This window comes from Choloepus didactylus, chromosome 6, assembly GCF_015220235.1.
Source record: "Choloepus didactylus isolate mChoDid1 chromosome 6, mChoDid1.pri, whole genome shotgun sequence".
In the NCBI taxonomy this organism is placed as follows: Eukaryota; Metazoa; Chordata; class Mammalia; order Pilosa; family Megalonychidae; genus Choloepus; species Choloepus didactylus.
The window spans coordinates 10,447,603-10,472,595 of record NC_051312.1 but is presented as its reverse complement, the minus strand read 5'-3'; the positions used below and the strand labels follow the sequence as shown (position 1 = coordinate 10,472,595).

The 24,993-nt window shown below is 64.5% G+C and overlaps 1 protein-coding gene across 2 annotated transcripts; it reads right to left on the bottom strand.

Moving 5' to 3' along the window:
• Positions 1 to 6,354: 6,354 nt before the first annotated feature.
• On the bottom strand, positions 6,355 to 24,701 carry ATG2A (autophagy related 2A). Of its 2 annotated transcripts, none has more exons than XM_037838733.1 (41): positions 24,420 to 24,701; positions 22,106 to 22,268; positions 21,860 to 22,012; positions 21,675 to 21,777; positions 21,203 to 21,338; positions 20,971 to 21,069; positions 20,567 to 20,663; positions 20,340 to 20,486; positions 20,103 to 20,243; positions 19,406 to 19,643; positions 19,175 to 19,322; positions 18,999 to 19,091; positions 18,408 to 18,560; positions 18,050 to 18,293; positions 17,708 to 17,804; positions 17,438 to 17,600; positions 16,696 to 16,838; positions 16,459 to 16,598; positions 16,187 to 16,347; positions 15,601 to 15,751; positions 15,286 to 15,473; positions 15,098 to 15,178; positions 14,692 to 14,972; positions 14,461 to 14,538; positions 14,079 to 14,149; positions 13,805 to 13,881; positions 13,222 to 13,392; positions 12,958 to 13,084; positions 12,675 to 12,880; positions 12,161 to 12,369; positions 11,901 to 12,033; positions 10,081 to 10,287; positions 9,777 to 9,878; positions 9,613 to 9,697; positions 9,394 to 9,526; positions 9,235 to 9,307; positions 8,970 to 9,052; positions 8,570 to 8,691; positions 8,257 to 8,411; positions 7,115 to 7,267; positions 6,355 to 7,037 (listed from the first exon to the last, which is right to left on the bottom strand). In XM_037838733.1, exons 1-41 carry the CDS (start codon positions 24,588 to 24,590, stop codon positions 6,801 to 6,803), a joined length of 5,913 nt encoding a protein of 1,970 aa, XP_037694661.1. In that variant the 5' UTR covers positions 24,591 to 24,701; the 3' UTR covers positions 6,355 to 6,800. The 2 variants fall into 2 exon arrangements, with proteins under 2 accessions (XP_037694661.1, XP_037694662.1); XM_037838734.1 differs by lacking the exon at positions 14,461 to 14,538 and having other exon boundaries at positions 13,228 to 13,392; positions 14,692 to 14,784; positions 14,866 to 14,972.
• Positions 24,702 to 24,993: the final 292 nt, after the last annotated feature.

Genomic DNA, 24,993 nt, shown 5'->3' with positions numbered 1-24,993 from the left:
AGCAACTTTTATTTACTGTTCTATATTGTGTAAACTTTATATAATGGGCATTTTTTACCTAATTGGGGGGGGTATGTAGGAAATAAAAAGATGAGAAACAGTCTACAAAACAACTGGTCTGCTCTTCAAAGATGTCAAGATCTTGGAAGACAAAGAAAGGTGAGGAGCGGCTCCAGATTCAGGAGACAGAAGAGATCTGACAACCAAAGGCAAAGCATGTGCCCAGTTTATGAGGACAGCTGGCAGACTTTGCAAGTGGGCTGTATATTTTATCATAGTGTTGCATCAATGTTTCCGTGCCTAAATTAAGTATGTGGCGTACTGTGGTTGTGTAAGAGCTGTCATTTTTCTTAGAAGATACATGTTGAAATTTTTAAGGGTGAAGGGTCATGACCTATGTAACTAACTCTCAGATGGTAGGGGCGGGGCTGTGAGGGGGGTATGTATATAAGGAAGAGGGCAAATGTGGCAAAATGTTAACTCTTGGTGAATCTCAATGAAGGTGAGATTTCTTGGGACTTTTTGAAGAGCTTCATAATTGTCAAAAGCCAGAACAAAAAGCCCTGTTAACATAAGGTGTCCCTCCTTCGGGAGCTGTGGACATTTGTCCAGCTGCCACCTAGAGAAGCCCGGGGTCCCGGAACATACACTTTGTATTATAGTGGCATTGCTCCTAAAAACCCCAAACGGGAGAAAAAGAAACCCGGAGTCCATTTATAGTGGATAAATAAATCATGTTATATTTACAAGGGAACATGGAAGAGCAGAGAATGAGGATGCACAGGCTACGGCTCCACAGGCTGGACACGGATAACACTTATTGCAAATAAGCGATCACAACAAACCCAGGAAAACGAGCCCGGTTGTGGGGGCTGCGTTCCCGGGTGCTCGGCCGTGGGGAAAAGCAGGGTGATTCCCATTGTGGGGAATGTCCGGGGGGAGAGTCTACCTGAGAGGGTCACGTTTGGGGGGCTCTGCGTGGCTGGCATTTCCCTCGTTCTTGACGTGAGAGGTGGTCACACAGGTAGGATTAAGTGAATATAGATTATACATTCATGTTTTAAAGCCACACCAGGAACCCCACTTGGTTCATGGCATGTGCTGTGCCCCAGGGGCCAGCCACGGCGTCCAGATCGCTGGCCCCAGTCCACATGTGGGCTGCGAGGGCTGGGCGCAGCTCCCTTCCGGCGGCCTGGAAACTGGGAAGTCGGGGGTCCGGGCTGGGAAAACGCAGGGAGATGTGGGGTGAGAGGCAGGCGGTGGCCCAGGGGGGCCGGAAGCCCTGCAGGGGCGGCTGCAGCCCAGCCTGGGAGGGACGCGGCCTGGGGCGCCCCCTGGTGGCGGCCTCGGGGAGGAGGGCTTTCAGAGGAGCCAGTGCCCCTCCTGTCGTACCCCCTTCTGCACCTTTGTCCCTGTCATTCCTTCCACCTGTGCTCACCACCTCTGCCTGGGCTTCACCCGGGTAAAAGCTGATCACACTTAATGCCCCCACGGTCAGCGTCTTCATCCACTTCACTGTGCAGTGTCTCTGGGACTACAGGAAACAAGCCACTGGCCACGGTTCCCAGGGCTTCCCAGGCTGCTGGGGGAAGCAGCCAGGTGTGGGTGATGTGTGATGGGGGCTTCAGCACAGGTCACGAGGTGCCCTGGGAGCCAGCGAGTGGGAGTGTAAGCGGAGGCAGGAGCCCTGCAGGGAGTGGCCCCTGGGCAGGTCTGGAGGGGGAGCGGGTGTGCCAGGCCGAGAGGGGGTGGGGGCCGGGGAGGATGTGCCCAGCCCCAGGGCCTCTGCCCAGAAAGTTCAGAGGGAGGTGGTAGAGCCGAGGCTGCCTTGCTCGGAGGAGGGACATCGTGCTCCGTAGAAGACCATGAAGGAAATCTGGGGTTCAAGGTGACTTACTGCCAGTTCCCTTTCACCCTAAACCAGGGTTCTGACAGCAGGGCCCAGGGCCCAAGGGGGTCGGAGTTCAGCACCCCGCCATCCGCTGGAGGACAGGGCATCAGGAGCACCTACTACGTGAGGGCGGGTGCCGGGCCAGTACGGGTGACTGAGCCGTGGACTTTGCTCCTGAGGAGCCGGGGACCAGCGGAGGATAAGATAAGCACACGGGGCTCTCTAGCCCTGCAGGACAGCGATAAGGGCAGCGGTGAGGCCCCAGCCCTGCAGACGGGGGAAAGGGGGGCCAGAGCCTCGGAGCAGCCAGGGGTGTAAGCATCACGCTCTTGGTACTGGACAAGGGAGAGAGCCACAGGGCCAGAGCCAGGCTTCCAGACACTTGTCAGCTGCGTGGGGTCCCTGGAGGGAGAAGGTCGGACTTGCCCTGTGATGCTTGCAAGATGTTCACCTCATCTCCCTGGCGGCTTCACGACACTGACCTTGCCCGGTGGCAGAGAGGGTTCGTGGTGATATTCGCAAGTGCCTGGCACACAGAAAAGGCTCAGCCACTGCTCCTATTATTAAGCAATTTGGACTTTATTCCTAGGTCTGTGTTTCCAATAATAATAACAATAAAAAAAAATTAGCAGCAGAATCCTTTTTATTCAAATGAAAATTTCCCCAGAGCCCCAATGTATAAAAGCCCAGGCCAGGGGAGCCTGGGGATCAGAGGGGGGCGAGCAGGCCCGGAGGCTGGCTTGGGGTCCCTGGCCTTTGGGGTCTCCAGAGCACTCGGCACACCCCCTCGCCCCTCCTTGGCCACTGAGCAAGTAGGGTGTGAGAAGTAGGCTCAAGATTTTTCCAGCAAACATTTTCGAGTGCTTAGGCCAGGCGCTGAGCTCACAGGTGGTAGGGAGGGTGGAGATGCACGCCGAGAATGACAAGGCTTGGTGAGCTGGCGTCCAAGGTAGCACAGAGAGGAGGGCATCTAGGATCAGGTGGGCTGCGAGGCTGCCTGGAGGCAGCAGGTGCATGGGTCATGTTTGAAAAGGTTAATAGAGTGATCCTGGCAAAAAAGCTGGGAAGGGTGTTCCAGGCCCAGGGAACAGCATGGGCAAAGTACAGAGGCATGCCATAGCACAGTAAACTGGGCGACCGAAGCAGTTCAGTCCCTCAAGATGGGAAACAGAAAGGGGGGAACAAAACAGGAGGGAGCCGGGGCCTCCCTTGGGTGCTGTGCTGGAGAAGGGAAGTGTGTATGGCCTTTAGACTCGCCCTCCCACCCCCTCACCACCCCAGCCCACCCAGCCCAGCCCCTGCAGGTCCTGGTGGCTGGCATTGAGGCAAACATACCTGTGACCTATGGAACTGGCAGCCAGAGGGGGACGACAGCACTAGCTGTCAATTCATAGGTCAGAGCCCTGTGCACTCTGTCTCGGCATCCGCCGACAGCCCACCACCCTTCGCCATCCGGGACCTGGGTCTCGAGCATTGCTTTGGAGGGCTCCTGAGGGTCTGAGTGGTGGGCGCCTCACTTCCTCCATGGGTCCTGGCCCCCGCCCCAAATAACAGCAGCCCCACTGGAACCAGTGGCCACTTCCACATGGAGTTGCTGTTACAGGGGGCGGGAGCCGACTGGAGGCCGGGCGCTGGCTCCCGGCATCTCCCCTGGGGCAGGGGTGCTTGGAGATCCCCCCGTCTGCCCACCCTGGCCCACTGCGTCCTCACGGCCCCAAGTCCACAGGCTTTTTACTGGGGCTTCTTATTATCTGGGCAGACACCTCGAGCCCCGTCTGAGGCCAGCGCTCCTTCCTTGGGCGAAGTCCAGGCTCAACCCCAAATCTGCCTCATAAAGCCGGGAGGGGCTCAGATTTACAACTCAGCAGCCTTGGCTCGCCCTGCCGCCCCCACCCTCTCTGCCCCCAAGTTCCCTCGTTTCCTTGTTTCTTTCCCAACCAGAGCTGGCCCCCAGTTTCGGGTCTGGCTTTTGGGCCTCCTCCCCGTGCCCTTTGCCCTCCCTCCCTGCTGCAGCCACGGGGCAGGGGGACAGGGATGCCACTGGGCAGCTGTCAGCCTCCAGCGGCCTCTGAGGTCCGTGTTTCACGAGGATGGACCTGAATGAGGAGCTGGAGCTGGGACCTGGAGAGAGAGGGGTGGGGTGGGGAGACAGAAGAGGGAGGACGAGGCAGAAAGCAGCAGAGAAAGAAGGATGAGAGGAACAGGCTGAGGACAGAAAGGGAAAACAGGGAAAGGGACGGCGAGGTGGAGGGGAGAGGAGGATTGAGACTTCCGCAGATACTGAGGCTGATCTGCAAAGCTGCAGGCTGTAAGCCACTGCCCGTTGGGGGAGATGCCCAGCACTGGGGTGGCCCGAGAGCTGGGAGGGTCTGGGATCCAGGTGACCTTGAGCAGGCAGGGTGACGTTTCTGGGCCACTGTGGCTCCTCACACGCGAATCGGGGGGTCTCCCATGCCCTGGCCCGCAGCTGGTGGGAAGCACGATGGCCTGGCCCCCAGGCTGGGGGGTCGCTGCGCAGGCCCAGGGCCCTGGACAGCAGATCTTGCTCCTACAAAACGTGTCATCCTCCTCTCCCTCCGGCCCGAGAGGCTTCAGGACAGGCTCCAGTGCCAGTCAGTCCTGCCCGAGGCCCAGCTAGGCTTTTTAGGGGGATCCCAAAGTTCCTGAAGAGGAAGGGAGCTGGGCCTCTGAGCTTCTAAAGTGGAGTCAGGTGGAGCAGACAGGCCGAGAGGGGCAAAGGAGGCTGCCCCAGGTTACAGGGCAGGCCCTCAAGGACTGCCCTATCCTGGCAACCTTCTTGAGGTGGCGCCTCCTTCTTGGGGTGCAGGCAAGGTGGGATGGGGGATCTCCAGGCAGGAATCCTTCCGCCTGGGAGGACAGGCCTGCTGAAGAAGACGCCAAAGCTGACCACACACCCCCCCCAAGCCCAGCAGCCCCCCACCCCCTGGCCCAGCAAGATGACACCCCCCTTCAGCCCCCCACCCCGCCATCTGTCTGGGGTCCAAGTGCCAGGCCTGAGGGAGGCAGGGCCACGGCAGGGATGCTCTCTCTGGGAAGAAACCCTGACTCTGTAGAGCTGGGCAGCCCTGAGAACTGCTGTTCTGGCTCCTTGTCCTGCAGGGGGAAACTGAGGCCCAGAGCAGGCAGGTGCTGGCCTGGGCCACCCAGTTGCCCAGCTCCCTTCCTTTCTTCCTCTGAGAGATGGGTCACCCTGCAGAAAGGTGCGGGGGGGGGGTGGGGGTGGAGGTCCTGGGGACCGAGGGGCTGCCCAGGAAGGTTCTTACCTGGGTGCCTGGCTGGCCCTCGGGCACAAGGAGGAAGTGGGGTGCCTGGAGCCCGGCCGCCTTTTGAGCCGTTGGCCTAGCCCCTGGCAGCGGTTAATAATTACCCCGCCACCGTCAATATGGATCACAAGTGCGGTTCGAAGGGCACGAAAGCCTGGACTGTGCCCAGGCGGGGTGGGGTGGCTCCAGGAAGCCCTGGGTGGGGCCCCCTGGCTCCCCCCCTGGTGGCATCAGACCCCAGGCGTCCACAGCCTCAGCTGGTCGAGCCCGGTCCCCTCCACCTCCCGCTCAGCTGACGGCCCCAGGTGGCCAGTGGTGGGAGGGGCCCAGGCCCATCCGGGACAGGACTCCCACCCTGCTCACGCGTCCAGACCGTCACTGCTGAGGAGGGGGCACGGTGGTCCCAAAGGGACATCTGGGTGAGCCCGTCTAACCTGAGATCGTTAGAAAACCCCAGCAAGGCAAGGGTTCCCTAACTCTCAGGCGACTCCTGAGCCTGTTTCCCTACCCATCCACCCGCCTCGGTGCAGTGCTACTGGGGAGGGGGAGGGGGACCACGGATGGGAGCAGCTCCTTCCTAGCCAGCAAGAGAAAGGTCTAAGAGGAGGAGGGTGCGGAGGGGGACTGAGGCCAAGGGCGTTTTCCAACCCCGTTTGAATTCTATGTAAATGCAGCTTTCAGGGCCCCTTCCGGCCACAGGGCTGCCCGCAACAGAACTGGGATCCCTTCTCCTAGAGATGGCTGGGGCAAACCCCGGAGGCTGAGCTGGACAGAGGTCACCAGGGGCGACCTGGCACCCAGCCCCAGGGCGTAGGCTCCGGGTGACACAATCAGGCCTGAGCCTTCTCCGGCTCCCCCACTGTTCCCTATTTGCCCAGCATCCTCCCAGCTCTCCCCTTTCACCTGGCCCCAGGGCAAGGCTGGACCCTGGTCTTGTAGGGACAGCTGAATCAGGAGCCAGAACTGCGGGCTGGGTTTGGTGGGGTGTCCCGGGTCGTGCCTCCACCCCAGCCGCCGCGCTGGCTCCCTGGGCCTGCACTGTGATACTTCTGTGTGGGAAGTGGGGCCGCGGTGGCTGCACCCTGGAACCCACTTTGGAACCCGGGGCCCAGGAGCACACTCAGCTCCTGCTGGGCTGAGGCGATCTCTGGCGGCGACACGGGAGGCAGGAGAGGGCTCGGCGGTGGGCACAGTTTATTCCACTTCATGCAGACACTGCGCCACGTGCTCGAGGAGCTTAAAAATAATACATCGAACCGTATGGTGTCTGCTCCCCGCCTCCCCCCAGACATGGAGAGACACTTGGCTAAGTGGGACCAGAGCCCGAAGGTCCGAAAGCCTCCATCCTGGGACAAGGCAGCAGGTGGCCCAGCTGACGGTGAGGGCCGTGTCCTTTCTCCCTGGAGGAAAAGTGCAGAAACGGGGCCCAAGGCCCCAAGGCCGGGAGGTGTCCACTCCCACAGGGATCGGCGGGCCAGGTGCTCCCTGGACAGGCCTGGGCCGGCTGGGCGCCATCACAGCTTCTCGGGAGGCGCAGGAGCTGGCAGCATCCCTGGGGGCAGTGGGGCTGCCGGGCAGGGTGCGAGGGGGGTGGCAGTGTCCCCTGGGTCCCGGGCGCCCGGGGCTCAGTCCTGGGCCTCCTCGGAGCGCCACTTGAGCGCGTGGTCCTTGTGGGCATCGGGGAGGATCTGGTTGCGCATCCCCCCGAGCAGGTTGGACGTGGCCTCCGTGGCCAGGATGAGGGGCTTCACCACGGTGGGGGGCAGCTGGCGGATCACGCCCCCCACAGCGCCCGTCAGCCCTTTCTGCTCGTGACCCCGCGATGCCACGTCACAGATGGTCTGAGCCGTGTCCAGGATGCCCTGTGGAGGTCAGAGGTCAGTGCAGGGGTCAGGGGAGGAGGCGGGCACGGGGCGCTGGGGAGCAGGGGCTGCATCACCTCTCGCACGGTGTCGTAGGCCTTGGCCACGCCCTCCCGGAGGTCAGCCGGCTGCTGGCCCCTGCGCAGCCTCCGAGCCGAGCGCTTGTCCTGCAGGGAGCGGGAGATGGGCGCGGCCGGGGACAGGATGTCATATACCGTCTCGGCCGTGGCCTGGGGAGCACCAAGAACACGGGGTGAGGAGGGCTGGCCCGGCAGCCCCTCAGCCTCGTCTACACCAGCTGCACCCTTTGGCTCCCGCTCAGCCTCCACCCACCCCCGCTTCCTCCTGTTCAACTGGAGCACGTGACTCCCAAGGGGACTTTTCTGAGTCACCTGCGACAGGGACATGGGTCAAGAAAAAGGTTCAGAAAGCACTGGAGGCTGACGATTGCTGGGTCTTCTTGGATGGACCCAGAGCCCCTTTCTGCTGAGCACCACATCTGGGTACTTCCCGCCCCAGCTCCTTGCCCACCCCCAGGGGTCAGCAGAGGGCCTGTCCGCTGGCTCCCCTGCCACACCTGCCCCCACGCGTCCTCCCAGCGTCCCTCCTTCCCTTCCCAGCCGAGCTCTGCATGCGCTGAAGGTGATGGGCCACTCCACACCCCAGCTTAGCACCCTGGTGCCTGCTCGGCTCTCCAGCCTCTTCTCCTGTGACCCTGCCCCAGGAGGAACCTGCTCTCCAGGATCTGCGCATCTTCATCCCCTCACCTGCTACATCTGCCCAGCAGATGCTGTCTGCCCACCTTCAGGGGCTGCCCTCCCTGGAGCCCACCTCCCAGGGCACCAGCTCATCACGGAATTCATCCAGCGAACGACAGCCACTCACACAGCTGCCTTCCTGCCAACCCCACCTCCTCCCCTCTCCAACGTGGCTGGGAGCACAGAGGCACAGTGGGCTCTAAGGCCTGGGGTGGGGGCAGGGAGGGCGGCAGTGCTCCCCCTTTCACCTCAGGAGCCACTGGGGGCCCCAGGAGACCGGGCTGGGCAGGCTCGGCCCTGGCCTGGCAGTGGGGCCCCAGACAAGCCCCTTAGCCTCTTTTCTCCAGGACTGCTTCTCTCTCTCCAAAATAAGGTCACAATATACCCCTCCCAGTAGAGCTCTGAGGACAGACTTGGGGCTGGGGAGCAGAGGGGCCCTGGCCCACCCCGTGCCCACGCACCTGGATGGCCTGCACCAGGCGGTTGCTGAGTTCCAGGGCGGCGGAGGCCGTGGACGAGCCGAAGGATGCAGCCCCTCGCTGCAGGCCCCGCATGAGGCGTCCATCCTTCCGGTACTGCTCGATGGGCAGCCACAGCAGGTCCCGGAACCCTTGGACTGGGGTGAGGCGCTGGTCAGAGGTGCCCATGGCTGCCCTGCCTCCAACCCACCACCCGGCCCTGCTCTAGGACCTCCGCCACCTCCTCTTAATGACAGCTTCTAGCCTGCCCAAGAGTAATAGTAGTTTCAAGGACCCCCACGGCCCAGACACTTACAGAGCTGGACGACTGAGTGCATGGGGCCCACGCCCCCCAGCAGCCCAGGCAACTGATTCTTGCGGATGTCCTGCAGCCACTCGTTGAGAGCGTAGCCCAGCACCTTGTCCACACCCAAAAGTCTGGATGGGGGGTGGGGGGTGGGGAGGAAGGATGAAGGAGAGTCACACCAAGCGGTCACGGGGCCAGGACCTGGAGGACCCACTGCGGCCTGCCCTGCAGCAAGTGCTGTGGACACCCCAACACGCCGCACGGCCCACCCCACCCCGGGCAGAGGGTTGACTGCTACTGTTTCACCCGGGGAGGGGTGACGCTTGGCCAAGCCCACACAGCCCGTCAGGAACAGTGCAGAGGGAGGACCGGGGACCCCGGGGTGGGGCTGGGGGCAGGAGGGGCTCACCCGTGCCGACAGCAGAGCCTCTTCAGTTTCAGCTCAGAGCAGTTGAGCTGGGCCAGGCCGATGAGGAGGCCGGCGAAGGTGCCCTGGGGGAGGGGGATTGGGTTTGCTTGACAGGGGTGTTGGGACACGGGGGCCGAGGGAGGCCACCTCAGCGGCTGGCGGTGCCTGGATGCACACAGGGCCCCCGGTGCATGTGGGCAGGGCCTTCCAGGGACCCCCAGAGAGGCCCCGGCCCACGCAGCCCCTGCCTGGCGGCCCCGCTTACCACCTGGTCCGTGGTGACGTGCTTGCCGTGGTAATCCAGCCAGATGGGCACCTCAGACGTGAAGCGGAACTCTCTGCAAGGACGAGAGGGCAGAAGGCGTCCTCTGGTCACCGGCACAGCCCCCTGCCACCTGGCGCCAGCCTCCCGGCCTCGGCCTACCTGAAGTAGATGGGCTGCTGCTCAGCAGAGGAGCTGTGTCTGCCAACTGGGGTCTCCTGAAAGCCTGTCGTCTCTGCACCCTCGGGTTGCTCTTCCTGGGGGCTGCCCGGCCGGACTCGGGCTTCGGGGTGTGCTGGGGAGGGGGGCACCACAGACTGAGAAAGGGCCCGGGGATGGCAGGAGGACAGGATGTCACCCCTCACCGGCTCAGCCTCTCACCCATGGCCAAGGTCTCTGCTGGGAGCAGGGGGTTGATGCCGGCCGCCAGGCTGGTGAAGAAGTCCTTGAGGAAGAACAGGGCGTCCTGCAGGGCAGATGCAGGATGTGGGCCAGGCGCGGGGGCCTGGAGGCAGTGGGGGTCACCGCGGGCCCTGCCCACTCACCTGGTCCACGTTGAGCCGCAGGGGCATCAGGGAGACCCGGAGACAGCACTCGGGCCCGCCCACGTTGGTCGTAGGGGCCACGTGCAGCGCCTTGATGGTGAGCTGCAGGCAGAAGGCACCCTCTGGGCCCAAGGCTCGCCCGGCCAGCTCCTCCTCCTCCGAGGCTCCCCACCCTCAGGCTGAGCCTCGGCAGGTGCCGCCTGGGCCGTGGGTGTGCGTGTGCACGTGTGGGGGCACACACGTGGCGCGGCCGCAGTGGCTCCCGGGCCCGCCCGATGACAGCGAGGGGGCGGGCCCGCCCTACCATGTTGGAGTGGGCGCGCCGTGGCATCCGCTCGCTCGTGTGCAGGTACAGGAACTTGTTGATCTGGGACGAGGCCAGGCGATCGCGGACCTCGAGCTCCTGCACGACGAACACCTGGCGGGACAGCGGCCGGTCCTCCAGCTCCCGGCCGGGGGCCGCAGTGCCCGTGGCTGGCTCCTCGGGGTACACCTCGTGCTGGAAGCTCACCTGGGGGTGGGGACGGAGGCCTGAGCAGGGACAGCTGGGACCCAGCCATGGAGGGAGGAACTCAACCTAGGCCCCGGGGCACGCAGGGTGCGGGGACAGGCTCCGGGGAGCCTCCTCCGAGGACTCTTCCTGGCCACGTCCCCTGCTCAGCCCCGACAGCTGCCTCAGCTCCAACTCAACCGGTCCCACAGGGTTTCAAACAGCGCCTTCCCCCAAATCCACCTGCCCCTTTTCCCGTTGTGTAAGGGGCTCCCGGCCCACCGTTTCCTTAATGGCAAACCTTGGCTCCTCCCTCACGCTCCAAGCTCTTCATCACCAGGTCTGACAGCTTTGCTTCCTCAATTTTTGTCCCGAGTCCCTCTGCATGTCTTTCACCTGGTCTCCCAGTCGCCATCACCTCCCCTGGATGGCACCAGCGGGACCCTAACTCGCCTCCCAACTGCTCCCACCAATCCACCCTCCACAAACCCAGAGGGACTTGGTGAAACAAGCCTGCCTGCCCCCGCCGCTCCCACTCCTGCTCAGGGCCTCCCCTGGCTCTCTTTGCACTAACTCCTGCACCCTCCTAACGGGGCCTGGCCTCCCCTCCACCCCAGCCTTCTCACCCCCCCTTCCTGGTGGGCTCCCTGCACTGGCCTCTCCTGGCCCCTCGAACGCACCAAGACCTTTCTCACCTGCAGGCCCCTTTGCCCCTGGGCCACCTGCCCAGGTTTTCTCTCTCTCAGCTCATGTCGGACCCAGATAACACCCACTGCAGCTGCCAGCAGATTTGCTGGCTTGTCATCTGCCCCCCAAGCAGTCGGCCAGCACCATGAGCTTGGGGAATGCGCTCAGCCAGGGATCACTTTTGGCAAGTGGCGCCTCTACCCGCTCAGGTCTCACACAGCTAACCTAGCAGCCAAAAGATCTCTGCAGAATCTGACCGTCCTCGCCGCCCAACTTGGACGCGCCAGGGCTCACTCGGATGATGGCAGGCGGCAGGGGGCCGGAAGAAGCCGAGGCAGATCCTGCCTCACCCTCTCTGAAGCCCACCCGTGGCTCCAGCAAAACCCAGCACTGTTTCCGTGGTCTACAGGGCCCGGCACGACCCGGCCCCGGCCACCTCTTGGCCTCGCATCCTGTTGCTCTCCTCCCCTGCTCGGCTGCAGCCCCGCTGGCGTGCAGGAATATAACAAACTCGCAGCCATCACACTGTCCCCTCTGCCCGGCTCACCTCCTCGGGTCTTTATTCCAATAGCGCCTTCTCAGGAAAGCTTTCTCACCACCCCTAGCACCTCACACCCTTTCCCTGCTTTACTTTCCTTGAGTGTTTATCACCATCTGGTTTATTATTTATTTTACTCATCTATACATTCCTCTGCTGGGCTTCTCCCACTACCATACAGGCAACATGAAGGCAGGGGTTTTTGTGTGTTTTATTCGCCGCTGCACTGAGTGTCTGGAACACACTCTACTGCACGATACAGCAGATGCTCCACGAACATCCCCTGACTCAGTGAGCGAATGGGGCCTGCAGCGTTTCCATGAAGTGCTGGCCGGGGGCGAGGATGGGATGGCACGGAAAGAGACCCCATGGCCCTTTCCGTCCCCTGCCCTCCCCACCCCCGGCTCACCTTGCTGAGCTGGATCTCCATGAGCACGTGGTGCTGCCGCCCGCTGCCGCCCTGGGCGCGCCATGAGTTCTGGGGCCGGCTGGAGCCAGAGCAGCGGGAAGGGGAGCCCCTGGGGCCCGCGAGGCCTTTCGCCCTGGGGAGGGGCGGGGAACAAGCTGACTCAGAGGCACCGCTTTCCCTCCCTTCCCTGCTCAGGGCAGGCCTTTCAGTGCCAGGAGATGGGCTGCCCAAGGCCAGGCCTGCCACCTGTGCCCTCTCACCTGTGGCTGGGAAGAGGGCCGAAGTCCCGGCCCCCATAAAGGTGCCAGACGAGGGAGACCTCGCGCATCACTACGCGGGTGCTGGGCACTGGGAAGTGGGCGGGTGCCCGCAGCAGATCTGTGCTGCCCAGCGGCCGGGCAAAGTGCCCCTCCTGCACGATGATGGGGCCGGGGTGCAGCTGCGTCACCACGGGCTCCCCGTCTCGGGGCTGCAGAAGGGTACAGATGAGCGCCAGGCCTGGGCCCTGCCCACGGCCCCTCTTAGCTTCTCCACATTCCTGTCCGACTCTGGGGCCACCACCCTGGGCCTGGGTCTCAGTGGCCCGTCCAGGAGGGGCCCAAGTGCCACTGGCCCCTGCCAGCCCGGGCTCCTTGGAACTCGGCTCTTGCGGGCGTGCCGTGGCGTGTTCGGCTGTTCCCCATGGGTGCCAGGGGCCCGGAGGTGAATACCCCAAGCCCAGTGCTCCCCTTGCCCTCCCGCCACCTAGCCCTGCTCAGCCTGCCCACCACGCACCAGGATGCCCAGGCCAGGAGCGTCAAGGATGCAGAACTCATCGCTGTCCAAAGTGTCCCCTTCCCTGTCCTCTTCTTTTTCCTCTTCCTTGTCCTCCGACGGGGACCCTAAGCCACTAGCAGGAGCCTCGGCTGGGGGGTGGGCCCCGCTCCCCTCACCTGGGAACAGGTAGACCGACACAGGAGAGGCTGGAGGTTCGGGGTTGCCTGTGGGAGGGAGAGGCCAGTTTAGGGATGCCCACTGTGGGTGCTGGCTGCCCGCTGGCCCCAGGGCACCACCCCACCTGACGGCCGGCCCGGCTCCTGCAGGCGGCGCTCGGTGTCCAGGAGGGCATCGGTCAGGTCCCGCTGGTTGATGAGGGCCGACTCCACCGGGGGGGTTGGGGGCAGCGAGGCCGGGCTCTCGGAGAGCTGGGCAGGGTGGGCGCAGGCCGTGAGTGGCAGGGGGTGGGGCCCAGGGGCTCCCCCAAACCCCGGCCGGCCCCTGGGGGCCGTGGCAGGGGAAGGGGCCTGGCTGAGCTCTGATGGCCCGTGCAGCCAGGCCTCACCTGTACCTTCTGGCCGGCGATCTCCGTGGGGCTGGGGGGCCGGGGTGGGGGGTGCAGGTCGCCCGCGCTCATTACGTACTGGAGCAGGTTGACCAGCAGGGCACAGGAGTCGGCACAGCTGTGCACGTGCACCACGTTGTTGGAGCAGCGCAGCTCGAACAGCGGCTGGCTCTGTGGGTGGGGCGGCATCAGGGCAGCCTCTCTGGGGTCCCACCTCGGCTCGGCTCTCCCTCCCCCATCTGGGGCTGGGTCTTCCCTGGAAGTGGGGGCTCATCATCCTGCCCGTGACCCCACTGAACAGATGAGCAAACTGAGTCGGTTACCCCATTTTCCAGAGGATGGTGGGGGACCTGCAAGGTTAGCCAAATCCCAGGATCCTGCTTTTTCCCTGGTTACTGCTGCCTTCTAGTGGCGGTGCTAAAGCCCATTCATTCATTCACTCAGCAAACATTCAGGGACATCCATGACCCAAGCCTGGGGCCCTCGGAGTGGAAGCGAGAAGGCACAGGGGCAAGGAGGCTCCCCTGAGGGGCCCCTTGGCCGTGGGACCTGCTCTGGGGGCCCGGGTGACGACCACACTCACCAGTTTGCCCTCAGTGCTTCCTTTCCAGGTTTTGATCACGAGCTCCAGGAGGTCAACGTCCAAGACACACACATAGTCTGAAGCAGAGAGTAGAAAGTTCCTACTGCTTCCTCACCCCCACTTGCTGCCCCCACCACCAAAGGGTATTTCTGGGCGTAGCCCACGGGTGCTGGGAACCCAGCCTGCAGCTGGGTTGTGCGTCTCTGACTGCTTTGGGGGTCATGGGGGGCTGTGGGCCCCGAGAGGGGAGGGAGCCCAGTCCACCCCTGCCTACCTCGCCGCAGATCCAGAGTCTCCGCCCCACACTTGTTGGACAGGTACAAGGCAGAGTCGTCGAGGATGAACCTGGGAGGGAACAGGGCTGAGAGGGCAGGCGGCAGCTCCCTGGGGGCCGGGGCAAGGGCGGGGCTCTCCAAGACGGGCAGAGCTGACAAGGGACCCCCAGGGGTCTGAGCCCACGAGAAGCTGGAGCGTGGCCCTCCATGGCTTTGGCGTCCTTGCTACATGAGAACGGGTCTGACCCCCACGATGCCGGCCCATCAACAGCCGGTGATTGCTCCTCCACTTCATGTGGGCCCCCCAGCTGCCCTGGCCCCCCAACCCCCTTCTCCCAGCTCTCCTTGTATTTCTTGGACAACCCCCGGACACCAGGTTACCAGAGAGAGTGAACGCTTTGGGGGTTCTGAGTCGGAGGCTCCGACTGTTCTCCGGGAAGGTGCAACCAATTCACTTTCCTGAGGGAAGGATCATCATCCCAAATGTACAGAAAAGCTCAGAATGAGGCCCGAGGACACAATGGTCAGGCAGTGGCCCTGGGTGGTGGCTGCTGCAGGCTGGCTGGTGGGGGATGGACAGATGGGGGGACAGGTGGGGAACAGGTGGGATACCTCAGCAGGAAGGTGGAGGTGTCCATGACGATGTTGCTGGAGACGGTGAAGGTCTCAGCGGTGAGGAGGACACGCACGGGGAGGTAGAGGGGCCTGTGGGGCACATTCTGGCTGGGGCGGGCTCCTCCCACCCGTGGGCTGGTGCCCCCTCCCTGGCCCACCCAGCCTGAGCACCTGTAGTCCACGGCGCAGGAGAACAGGTGTGTGTGCAGCACGGTGAGGACTGTCGGGGGCAGGTAGCCCAGCACCGGATCATCTGACACGTCCAGGAACTCCAGGAGCTTTGGGGGCCAGGACAGCAGGGGACCCAGAGGATAAGGTGGCCTGTCCCCTCCTCCAGCACCTGCCTTGTCTGCAGCGGCCCGGCCCGCCGGCCGCCTCCCAGCCCGGGGCCACCCTCGCTCACCTGGGAGTGCCAGCTCTGTTCAGGCAGGGCCATGTAGTGACGCAGGGTGGCTCTGTGCAGCCGCAGGGTCACCAGGAACTCCTGGGGGTAGGGAGGGGTCAGCAGGGCAGCAGGGTCACAGCCCACCACGCTCCAGGGGGGCAGTCACCCCGGCCAAGTGGGTGGGCAGCGAGCAGGGGCGGCTGTACCTTGACGTTCCTGTGGGGGTCCAGGTGGATGCGCACAGCGGAGGACAGCATGTGGGCACCCTGGCGGCCCAAGGTGCCCCGCTCAGCCACCCCTTCTTCCGATGGGTAGATGGTCAGGGCCAGCTGGGCCGGAGGGGTGAAGGTGGGCAGGTCCAGGCGAGTGGGCAGTGGGTAGTCATCCACGGCCGCTGGTGGGCAGGGGGTCCGGTGAGGCCCCTGCCAAGTGCTGGCCATCCATGCCGCCCAGAGCTCCCGGCCCTCCTGACGAACCCTCGCCCCTGACCAGGGACCCCAGAGCCACAACCCCATACCCACCTCGGTGGTAGAGCTTTGCCTTCTCGGCTTCCAGACAGAAGTACCCGAGCCCTGGCTGGCTGCGGTACTGGGAGACGCTGAAGAGGGTGCCATGCTCCATGTCCAGCACCAGCTCTCCGTGAGTGGCCTCCAGCCGCCTGCCATCCTCGCCCTGCAGTCAGAGCCCCACAGACACAGGCGGGCCTTGTGTAGCAGATGCCCACCCTCAGGGCTGAGGGGCTCTGGGAGCCCTGGCCTGACTGGGGTCAGCTCCTGCCTCTACCAGCCGGGGGGCCCCATGGGGCTCTGCTGCCCAGCAGGAAGGACAAGGCCCACCCGGCCCACCTCCCAGGGGTCAGCCAGTGCTCCTCTGTCCCCAACGGCTAGCAGAGCTCTGCATATAGTAAGTGCTGCTAATGGCTGATGGGTGCAACAGGGTGTGAAGGGATGGCTGGTGTGGGCCGGTGGGTGGCTGGACGGCAGGATGGACAGTGAAATGTGTCTCTCTGTCCCCATATTCCCAACTTGGAGCTGCCCATGCTTTATTCGTTCTCCCACCGATGAGGACCCTGAGCTGAGGGGCGGCCCTGCCTGAGGCCCCCCTCACCTTGGCCTCGCAGAGGGTGGTGACCCGGCCCCTCAGCACGGTCACCAGCATGGAGAAGGTGCTCTGGGTGTGCGGGCTCAGCGGCTTGGGGGCGGGGGCGGGGGGGGCGCCCGGAGCGCCCGCCGAGAAGAAGCGGGTGTCCTCATCCTCCGAGTCGGAGTCTGGGGAGATGAAGGTGGTGGGGTGGGAAGGGGACCTGGGGGGGCCGCCCCACAGACCTGAGGGGCCCCGGGCCCCGCGCTCCCCCGGGCCAGCAGCGGCAGCCCTCCTACCCAGCTTGAAGGCCGACTTGCACATTTTGAAGTCATCAGGCCAGAACCTGGAGGGGCCCGGGAAGCCAGCGGGGTGGGTGGTGGGGCCAGGGGTGGGGAACAGGTCTGCGGGCTCCCACATCAACAGGTCGTTGTTGATCCTGAGACGGGAGGATGCACAAGGTGAGGGGCCCAGGCCCAGCCCCTCAGGACCCTGCCTGCCCCTTGCCGCCCCGCCCTGCCTGCCTGGGTCTCCACCTGTTGTAGATGCTCTCGTAGACCTCCTTGCTGGGCAGGAAGATATGGGCACTGGGCAGGATCACTTCCAGGCTGCAGCGGGACAGGGCCAGGGTCCGGTTCTGGAAGGTCCTCATCTCCTCGGGGTCTCCCGGAATCACCATCTAGACAGGGTGAGTCTCAGCGGGGGTGAGTCCTGACCGCCCAGAACCCGGCGGCCCACGAGCCCTGCTGTGCTGGGACGGCCTGCAGCCACCTTGCTGGTAGCACTGGCTGCGGACCAGCCTGCTCCAAGGGCTTCGCCCACGTGATCTTCCTGAAGCCTCACGACAGGCCCGTGAGACCGAGGTCACTACGCCCACTTTGCAGGCAAGGAAACAGCACCAAGAGGCTCGGTGACTCCCCAAGGCGACAGGCCCAAGGGGACCTGAGGAGACCCAGGCCGTTTGCCCCAGAGCCCCTGAACTGCCTCACTCCATCCTCATCACCTGCAGAGAGGAGGATCCTGGGGCCCAAACGGACACTGTCGATAAATGGCCAGGATGGGCCCCTGATCCTCCGCACCGCGGATCCTGCTCTCCCAGGGGCCCCTCACCAGTGCACTTCACTCCTGGGTCCCACAAGCAGGGGAGCTCAGACTCCCTACTGACCAGAGAGAACGTGAGAGAAGAAACCCTCCCCTGCGCTGGGTCACATCATGCCCACCCCAGGGGGCTCCCAGGGCAGAGATGGGGGCAGGGGGAGGGGCGGCCCTGGGCCTCACCTCCTCTGCCTCGTACATGGTCCTCTTGGAGGAGAAGGGCGAGGGCTCGGGCTCCTGCAATTCGCAGGGACTCTCGGTCATGGACAGCTCCAGTGCCTCTCTCTTCTCCAGCGCCACCTCCCACTGTGCGCAGCTGAGCTGGGGGTTCAGGGTCACCACCACCCTGCCCGGGCACAGGCCTGTCACTGCCCTGCAGGCCGCTGCTCCTGCTGCCGCCCTCAGCGGGAGAGCCCTCCCTCTCCTGCCCACCCCTCCCGAGCCCCCACTTACTGGGGCAGGAAGTACTTGGGCCCAGGACCCTTGGGATCCAGGGCTTTGGAAACCCACATGCAGGGGACAGGTGGCTTTTCTCCATCTTCATAGGTGCCTGGAGGGAATGGGGGGTAGATGCCATTGCAGCCCTCCTTCCACTGCTCCCCCAGGGACAGGTCAGGCCAGAGTAAGGGTCTGTACTCCCTGTGGTGGCTGCCACCCTCCCACGTACCCCTGAGTATGGTGGCCGGGGACACAGGGGCTGTACTGCCCAACGCCCAGAGGAGGCCAGGGTCTCCCCAAACTCTGGCTTGGGGCCCCTTCCACAGCCCCAAGCCCTGTTGCACAGGAGCCTCTTACAATGCAGGTCGGAGCAGGTGAGCTCCAGGCGGGTGGGGGCCGGGGCACCAGGCCCGAAGCTCAGCTCCGACCGGAACTGGGGCTCACTCAGCTCCAGCCGCAGCTGCTCGGCCCGCACAGCCCGGCCGGCCCAGGGGTCCCGCTCGGGCCGCAGGTCAGCGATGGGGAAGCGCAGCCGCAGTGTGGCCCGAGGCGCAGCGAGCCGCACCACCATCTGCTGCTCGGTGGCCGGCAGGGGCTCCGCCTGGGGGAGTGGGGAATGGGGGGGTCAGAGCTGCCACCAGGGGTCCCTCAATCGAAGGTGAGAACCAGAGGTGCCCCGCCCTGCCCGCCACCCTGGCTCGGCTGGGCAGCTCACCAGCAAGCCCGTGGGCTCGAGGGGGGCAGTGGCCAGGCGCAGCAGGGCCACGAGCCGGTCCAGGGCCCCCAGCTCCACGTCTGTCTGGAAGTCGGCCAGCTCTAGGGTCAGCTCCGAGTGGCAACGGCAGGAGGCTGCGCGCCGGGGTCGGCTCTGAGGGCGAGGGGTTCGGGTCGGCGAGGCCCGTGGGTGGGGAAGGGCAGGATGGGAAGGGGACCCCTTGGGGAAAAAACAGAACACAGCCGTGCCCGTGGCGGGGAGAGGAACACAGGCAGGCGACCCAGGAGGGGACTGGGAGGCAGGTCAGGAGACTTACAAGCCACCCTTGCCACCCTGCCCGATACGGGCAACCATACGTGGTTACGCACCAAAAGCCACTCAGTATTTCACCACCCCCAGCCTCGGAGACCAAGCAGGGTGTGCCGTGTTGAGGAAGGGAAGGGGCAATCAGGAAAGGGAATAGAGAGTCTAAGGGTAGAGTTGGGTCTGTCTGGGGCACAGGATAATGGGGAGGGGAGCAGGAGAGGGACCCGCAGGGGCCAGGCAGGGTCGGCCCCTCCTGGGGAGCAAGCCTGGGTGGGGGCGGGTTACCTTGGGCACTCGGCGCAGGGTCTGTGTGTGGCGCAAGTGGGCACAGGGCCGAGCCGAGGCCTGGGAGCCTGGGCTGCTGGGGAAAGCCAGGACCTGGGACGGGGCGGGAAGGTGAGCAGGCTCCACACGGCCCGGCCTCCAGGCCCTGCGCCCCCACACTCGCCCTCCGCCCTCACCTCTGTGTACTCGGGCTCCGCGGCGCTCCTGGGCCACAGGCACTCCAGCACCTCGAGGTGCCCAAAGCGTACGTCGGTGCTTGTGGTGCGCCGGCCCCGGTCGCCTGTCCGCAGCTCCCAGGACAGCTGCACGGCGGTGCCCGTGAGCCTGTGGGGACGGAGCTGGGCATCAGAAGTCGGGCTCACGGGGCTCGGGCAGCCTCTCCTTGGGCCCCTGCCTCGGGCTTGTACCGAACATGGCTACAGGGACAGGCCCTCTGGAAGCGCGGCCGAAGGTGGTGGAAGTCGCGGGAGCCGAAGGGCCCATCCTTAGTGGCATCAAACTCGGCGAAAAAGCGGGTGGCGAGGTCAGGCACTCCGGTGGACGGGGCGGACGTCTGAAGCAAGGTCAGCGTCACACCCCCCAGGGTCATCTTCAGCAGCGAGTCAGGGCGCAGGGTGTCCGGAAGGGGCGTGGGGGCCGCCTTGCCTGAGGGGACAGAGGCTTCACCACGGGCTCCCCAGAGCTCACAGGCACCCAGGCAGGGCAACGGCCGGACTCCGGGCTCGGGGCTGGGAGAAGCCTGCTGGACCACAGGCGGCCATGCCTGCCCCATCGTGTGGCTCTGGTGGGGGGCTTGGCCGGGCAGGGGTCCTCAGCCCAGAAGGTTCGGAGAAGATAAAGCACAGGAAACACTCAGGCCTAGGCCAAGCGACACACAAGCACACACGTAAACCAAAATATACAACCCGGCAAGGTCAGCGGATCTTATTATTATCCAGCTTTTATAGAAGAAAACTGAGTCAAGTCTCGGGGGAATTAAAAAGCGACTAGCCCAAGAATCACTGCGACTCTGAAACCTAGGAACCGAGTCAAGGGTGGGCTTTGCACAGGCCTCTGCCCACCACCCCGGGGCCCGGGACCACCACCTGAGGGGTCCCGACTCACTGGGTAGGCGGGGATGGGCAGAGAGCCGGCGAGAGGCCATGTCACTGTGCATGGAGGAGCTCAGGTCCACGTCGGACAGGGACAGCTCAGAGAGGACAGAGGTCACACTGCTCGTGAGGCCGGCCATGGAGAAGAAAAGGTCTGTGGGCGAGAGGAGAGGAGTTGGGATAGCTCAGCCGCAACTCCTGCACCCACTCCAGCCACCCCTCCAGCTGCCAGACCTGGCCCTACACCCACCGGTGCTGTCCATGTTGACAAGGGGGTCGGCGCTGAGGGGCTCGGCCCCAGCCCCCGCCTGAAGCTGCTGGTTTAGGTCCTGCTCGATCAGCCACAGATCTTCAACCTCCAGCGGGCGGCTCTTGTTCAGCTTGTCAGCCTCAGGGTCTGCGGGAGAGGACAGCTCAGTCCAGCGAGGCCAGCCCCTCCCCAGCCAGGCCCCTCCCTGGCCCAGCCGCAGACCTCACCTGCAAGTTTCAGAGAGCTGAGCAGGCCCTGAAGCTGCTGGAGCTGCCGTGGGGTCAGGAGCAAGTGCAGGGAGCCCAGCTGTCCGACGACCTCCAGCTGGGGGCACAGGAGGCTGCGGTGGGGCCCACACCTCCACCCAGCCCTCCTGAGACGCAGCCGTCCACCTGCCCTCACTCTGGGGAGGTAGGAGGCCAGCTGCCCAAGTTTTGCCACCAACTTGCTGTGTGACCCTGGGTGCCATGTGCCCTCTCTGAGCCTCAGTTCCTCTAGCTGCCAAGAAGGCAGCCACTCTCCCCACTCAATGCCTTCCCACCAACATCCCCCGCTGTGGAAGGTCAGCTTTGCTGAGGAGGGGCCTGCAGTGGGGCACGCTCCCCTCTTCCCCAGGGGCCCAGGGACTCACTTTGGGGCCTGGAAAGGCCTTGTTCTGCTTGACCTTCACCATCATCTCCATGTACCCTGAGCAGCTGCCGATCTGCAAGGGGGGCCCTGGGGACTCTTCCTGGGACGTTGAGAGGATACAAGAAGATGGGTCCAAGATGACAGGTGGTCAGGAGGGATAGGGCTGGGTGGAGGGGCTCAAGGGTCAGAGGGGACGGGGGTTAGAAGAAGAAAGGGACTGAGGACAGGCCCACCTGTGGGCAGAGCTCCTCCAGGTGCAGACTGAGGCCGGCCAGCTGCAGCAGCTTGTGCAGGAAGGCGGGAGGTTGGTGCACGTCCACAGGGGGTGCCGGGCCTGGGTCCCGCACTGCCTCGTCACAGTACTCCAGTCTGGGGAGCGGAGGGTCAGCCCAGGCCTGGAGCACCTCTCTCCACACAGCATTCTGTTCTGGGGCCTGGGGTCAGGGACCTGGCCTGCAGAGCCTGCCCCCTGTCACCCAGGCCACCCCGGACCCCCAAGTCCAGCCTGGGGGGCTCAGGCCAGCCCTGGTTCCTCCAACCCCCGACCCGCGGCCACTCCGGGCCTGTGCCGTCCCACCCACCCCCGGATGCCAGTCCAGGTGCACGACACGGCCCACACCCTGTGCCCTGCCACTTCCCTGGAACCCAGGCCAGGGGTGGGGGACAGGGCCTCTCTGCAGCCCCCACTACCCCACCTGCCCCTACCTTTGCACGTGGACCTCCACGGCCACGCCACGCTCCCCGTCCCCGGGTGCGTGCTCTACCCGCACGACTGTGTCCAGTAGGGTCACCTTGATCCTCCGAAGCACTGAGGGAGGGGAAGGGATTTCAAAGGGTCAGACTGTGGGCTCCGGGGGCAGAAGGCCTGGCGCCAAAAGGGGCCTGCTCACCAGTCTCGATGGTCTGGGCAAACATCTCCAGCCCCTCCAGGGGTTGTGGTGGCTCCGAGGGCTTGGAGGGCTCATCCCGCAGGCACTCCTGGGCCAGCTGCAGGCTCGTGGTCATGCACGAGGCCCAGCTCTGCAAGTCAGCAGCCCCCAGGCCTGCAGGGAGGCGGAGGAGGGCGTCAGGGCCAGCCCCGGGGGCCCAGGCCTGCTCCCACCACCCATCCTCCTGCCGGCACCCACCCGCCCTACCTGGGCCCTGGCGGGGCTGCAGAGTGAGCTGGAGGCCCTCCACGCGCACGGTGCAGTGGTCGGTGAGCAGTGCGGCCCAGGGCACGGCCACCTCGATGGAGCCCACGAAGCCCTCCACCAGCTCCAGCGGTGACTCCAGGGACTCCAGCACCTCGTTCACAGACTAGGAGCAGGTGGGGGGCGACGCCAGCTTAGGGGCACCCCTCCTTCTGGCTGCTCCCCCATGCCCTCCAAGTGTCACCCACAAGGTCCAACCTTGACACATGCTGACCTAACCCCCCGCCTGCTCCATCACCACATCCTCCAAACGTGCCCATTCCTCCAAGCCACCTCAAATGTTCCCTTCTCCATTCGTTTCAAAAATATTTACTGAGTATTTTCTATGTGCTGGACATCTAAGTTATATCAGGAAATAAGATCTGTATTCCCCGTCCTGGCTGGACTCCAGCCAAGGGGTCAGAGTGTCCCAGCAGGAGGCCAGGAGGTGAGTGGGCCCTCGGGAGGCGGGGAGGGCTAGAGAGGAACAAGGAGGAAGCCAGGAAAAGGGTGGGATGGAGGAGGGTTCTGAGCATGGGACCAGCAGGGGCAAAGGCCTGGCAGGGTGCAGTGGCACCCCGGGATCACTCTGGGCCGGATCACGGAGCACGAGGAGGGGAGCGGACAGAGGAGACAGGCAGGGGGCTGCCCTGGGGCCAGAGGGCCTCCTAACTCCCAACACGCTGAGTCCCTGGTTGCAAACATCTGGGCTGGAGGCTGTTGGAGCCTGCCTGCCTCCTCCCCCGAGACCCAGGTGCACTGAGCGGTACCACCCAGGAAACACTTGTGGGATCCACAAATAAACCAACACAGGGCAGAGCTAGAAGGCCCACAGGGGTCGAGTCCCAAATCCTCACCCAGGGATCCACAGATGGGGAAACTGAGGCCCAGGGAGGGGGAGGGTCTGGTCACCCAGGGTTCCATGGAGTCTGAGACCAGGACTCTGGCCCCTCTCCTCACCCCAGCCCAGGGTCCCCAGGCACTCAGCTCCGTCTGAGGCCTTCAAGGTGGGGGTTGCAGGGTGAGCAGCTGGGGGAGGGACACCTCTCATGGAAGCTCCTCTATTCCACTAGGGGCCCAACCTCTCCCTGGAGGCCGGCCCAGAAGCCAGGAGCCAACTCAGTCCCCAACAGGAGGGCAGGGCAGGGGAGCGTGGGAGTGTTTTTTTTCCAGTGGAAAGGTGCAGCCCAGAGGCTTGGGTCATTTCTCTCAGGCCAGTCCAAGAGCCTGAGGTCAGAGGTCAGAGGTCAGAGAAGGCCTCCTGCACTGGAACTCACAGGCAAGGGGCTACATGGAGCTGCCCCCAACTCAGTGGACCCCTAAAGCCCAGCTCTTCCGTCCCAGAGCCGCAGGCCTCTCCTCATGGCCTGGCTGTCATGTTACCCCCCACTGAGACCAGGCACCCTGTGTGCCCTGCCAGACAACCTAGACCCCTGACCCCAAGCCCACCCCAGCAGCTCTGGCCCTGGAGGGTTGACCCAGGGCAGCCCTGGGCTGGTGCCTCTAATTGAGAGCGCCTTCACAGCTCCCCATGTCAGCCGGGCTGTGAGTCACAGCCCCTCTCCACCCCGGGCCTCAGGCCTCCCCCATGCTTGGGGCCAGACCTCCCACCTTCCCCCCCGGGGCCTCCCCTCCCAGCCCTGATCCGGACCCCCAGGCCCCTCCCTCCACACGCCCTCGGTCGTCCCACTCTCCCCCCAAAGCAGGAAGCAGAGAAGCGGACAGGGCAGCAGTCACAAGAGGTGTTGATCAACACGCGCTGACGCTGACGCGGTTGTTGACATCCACATCCGAAGGCGAACCCCACCCACCGGGCCCAGGATCGCGGGGTCAGGAGGTCAGGGCACCTCTTCCACAGGTGCCCTCGCCAGGGCTCTGGACGCCCACCAGCCGCCTCTGCCCTGGCCCGGTCCCACCCCCGGAGCCCCCCGGTTATTCCGCTCCCTCCTCACCGCCCACAGCACCCTCCTCGACCCAGTCCCCACAGCCGATGTGCTCATTCCGGCACTCGCCAGACAAGGGGTGCCCCCCTTCCCAGCCTGTTTCTCTCCCTGGGAAGTGGAGACGGGGACCCCCTTTCCGCCCAGCTTCCGGCTCTGGCGGGGACCTGAGGGCATCAGCCGGGGACCCCCGGTCGCCTGGCAAGGGTCGGAAGCCCCCGGCCTCTCCATGCCCGCCTCGGGTCCCCAGCCCGGCCCCTCTCGCCGGTGGGGGTGGAGGGTCGCAGGTCGCCGCGCCCCCGCCCCCGCGCCCTCCGGACCCGGGCCTGGCCCCTCACCCAGATCTCCAGGTGGATGTCCCGCAGGGCGACGCTGCCCTTGTACAGATCGAGGCTGAGCTGGTCCAGGCTGAGGTGCTCCTGGAAGAAGTGACCCAAGTAGTGGTGCAGCAGGTAGCGGCAGACTCGCTCTTTCACATAGTTCGACCACGGCCACCGCCATCGTGACATGTCGGAGACCGCCGGGCCAGGGCCGTCTCCGCTCGCCGGGCGCCAGCGATCCCCGTCCGGCAGCTCTCTTCACTAGAGCCCCCGGCTCGCCCCGCCGCTTCTCTCAGCGCCAGGCCGCGCCCCCAGACGCCCAGCCACGTCCCCCACACTCACTGCCATTGGTCCCTGCAAAGGGCGAGGCCTACTGATTGGCTGCGGGGGCGGAGCCTTCGCGCGCGAAAAAGGGACTGGGCTCCCGGCATGACATAGTGCTCCCAATCACGATTTACGCTTGCGTATAAACACTGTGTGGGCGGACCTTTACTCGCGGGTTACGGACTCCAGGAAGACTGTGGCTGGAGGTGCCAGTCCTGCAATGGAATGCGCATGTGCGGACTTGTTCTACTTTAGGTAGCTGGGGTTA

Coding starts and splice junctions, on each gene's coding strand:
- ATG2A (XM_037838733.1), bottom strand. CDS start 24,590: ATGTCACGATGGCGGTGGCCGTGGTCGAACTATGTGAAAGAGCGAGTC. Junction 19,644..20,102: donor TGCCCATCCCCGCCTACCCA/GTGAGTCGGGAC, acceptor CTGTCCCCTCAG/GCAAGGCGGCCCCCACGCCC. Junction 19,092..19,174: donor CGGAGCCCGAGTACACAGAG/GTGAGGGCGGAG, acceptor GCCCCGTCCCAG/GTCCTGGCTTTCCCCAGCAG.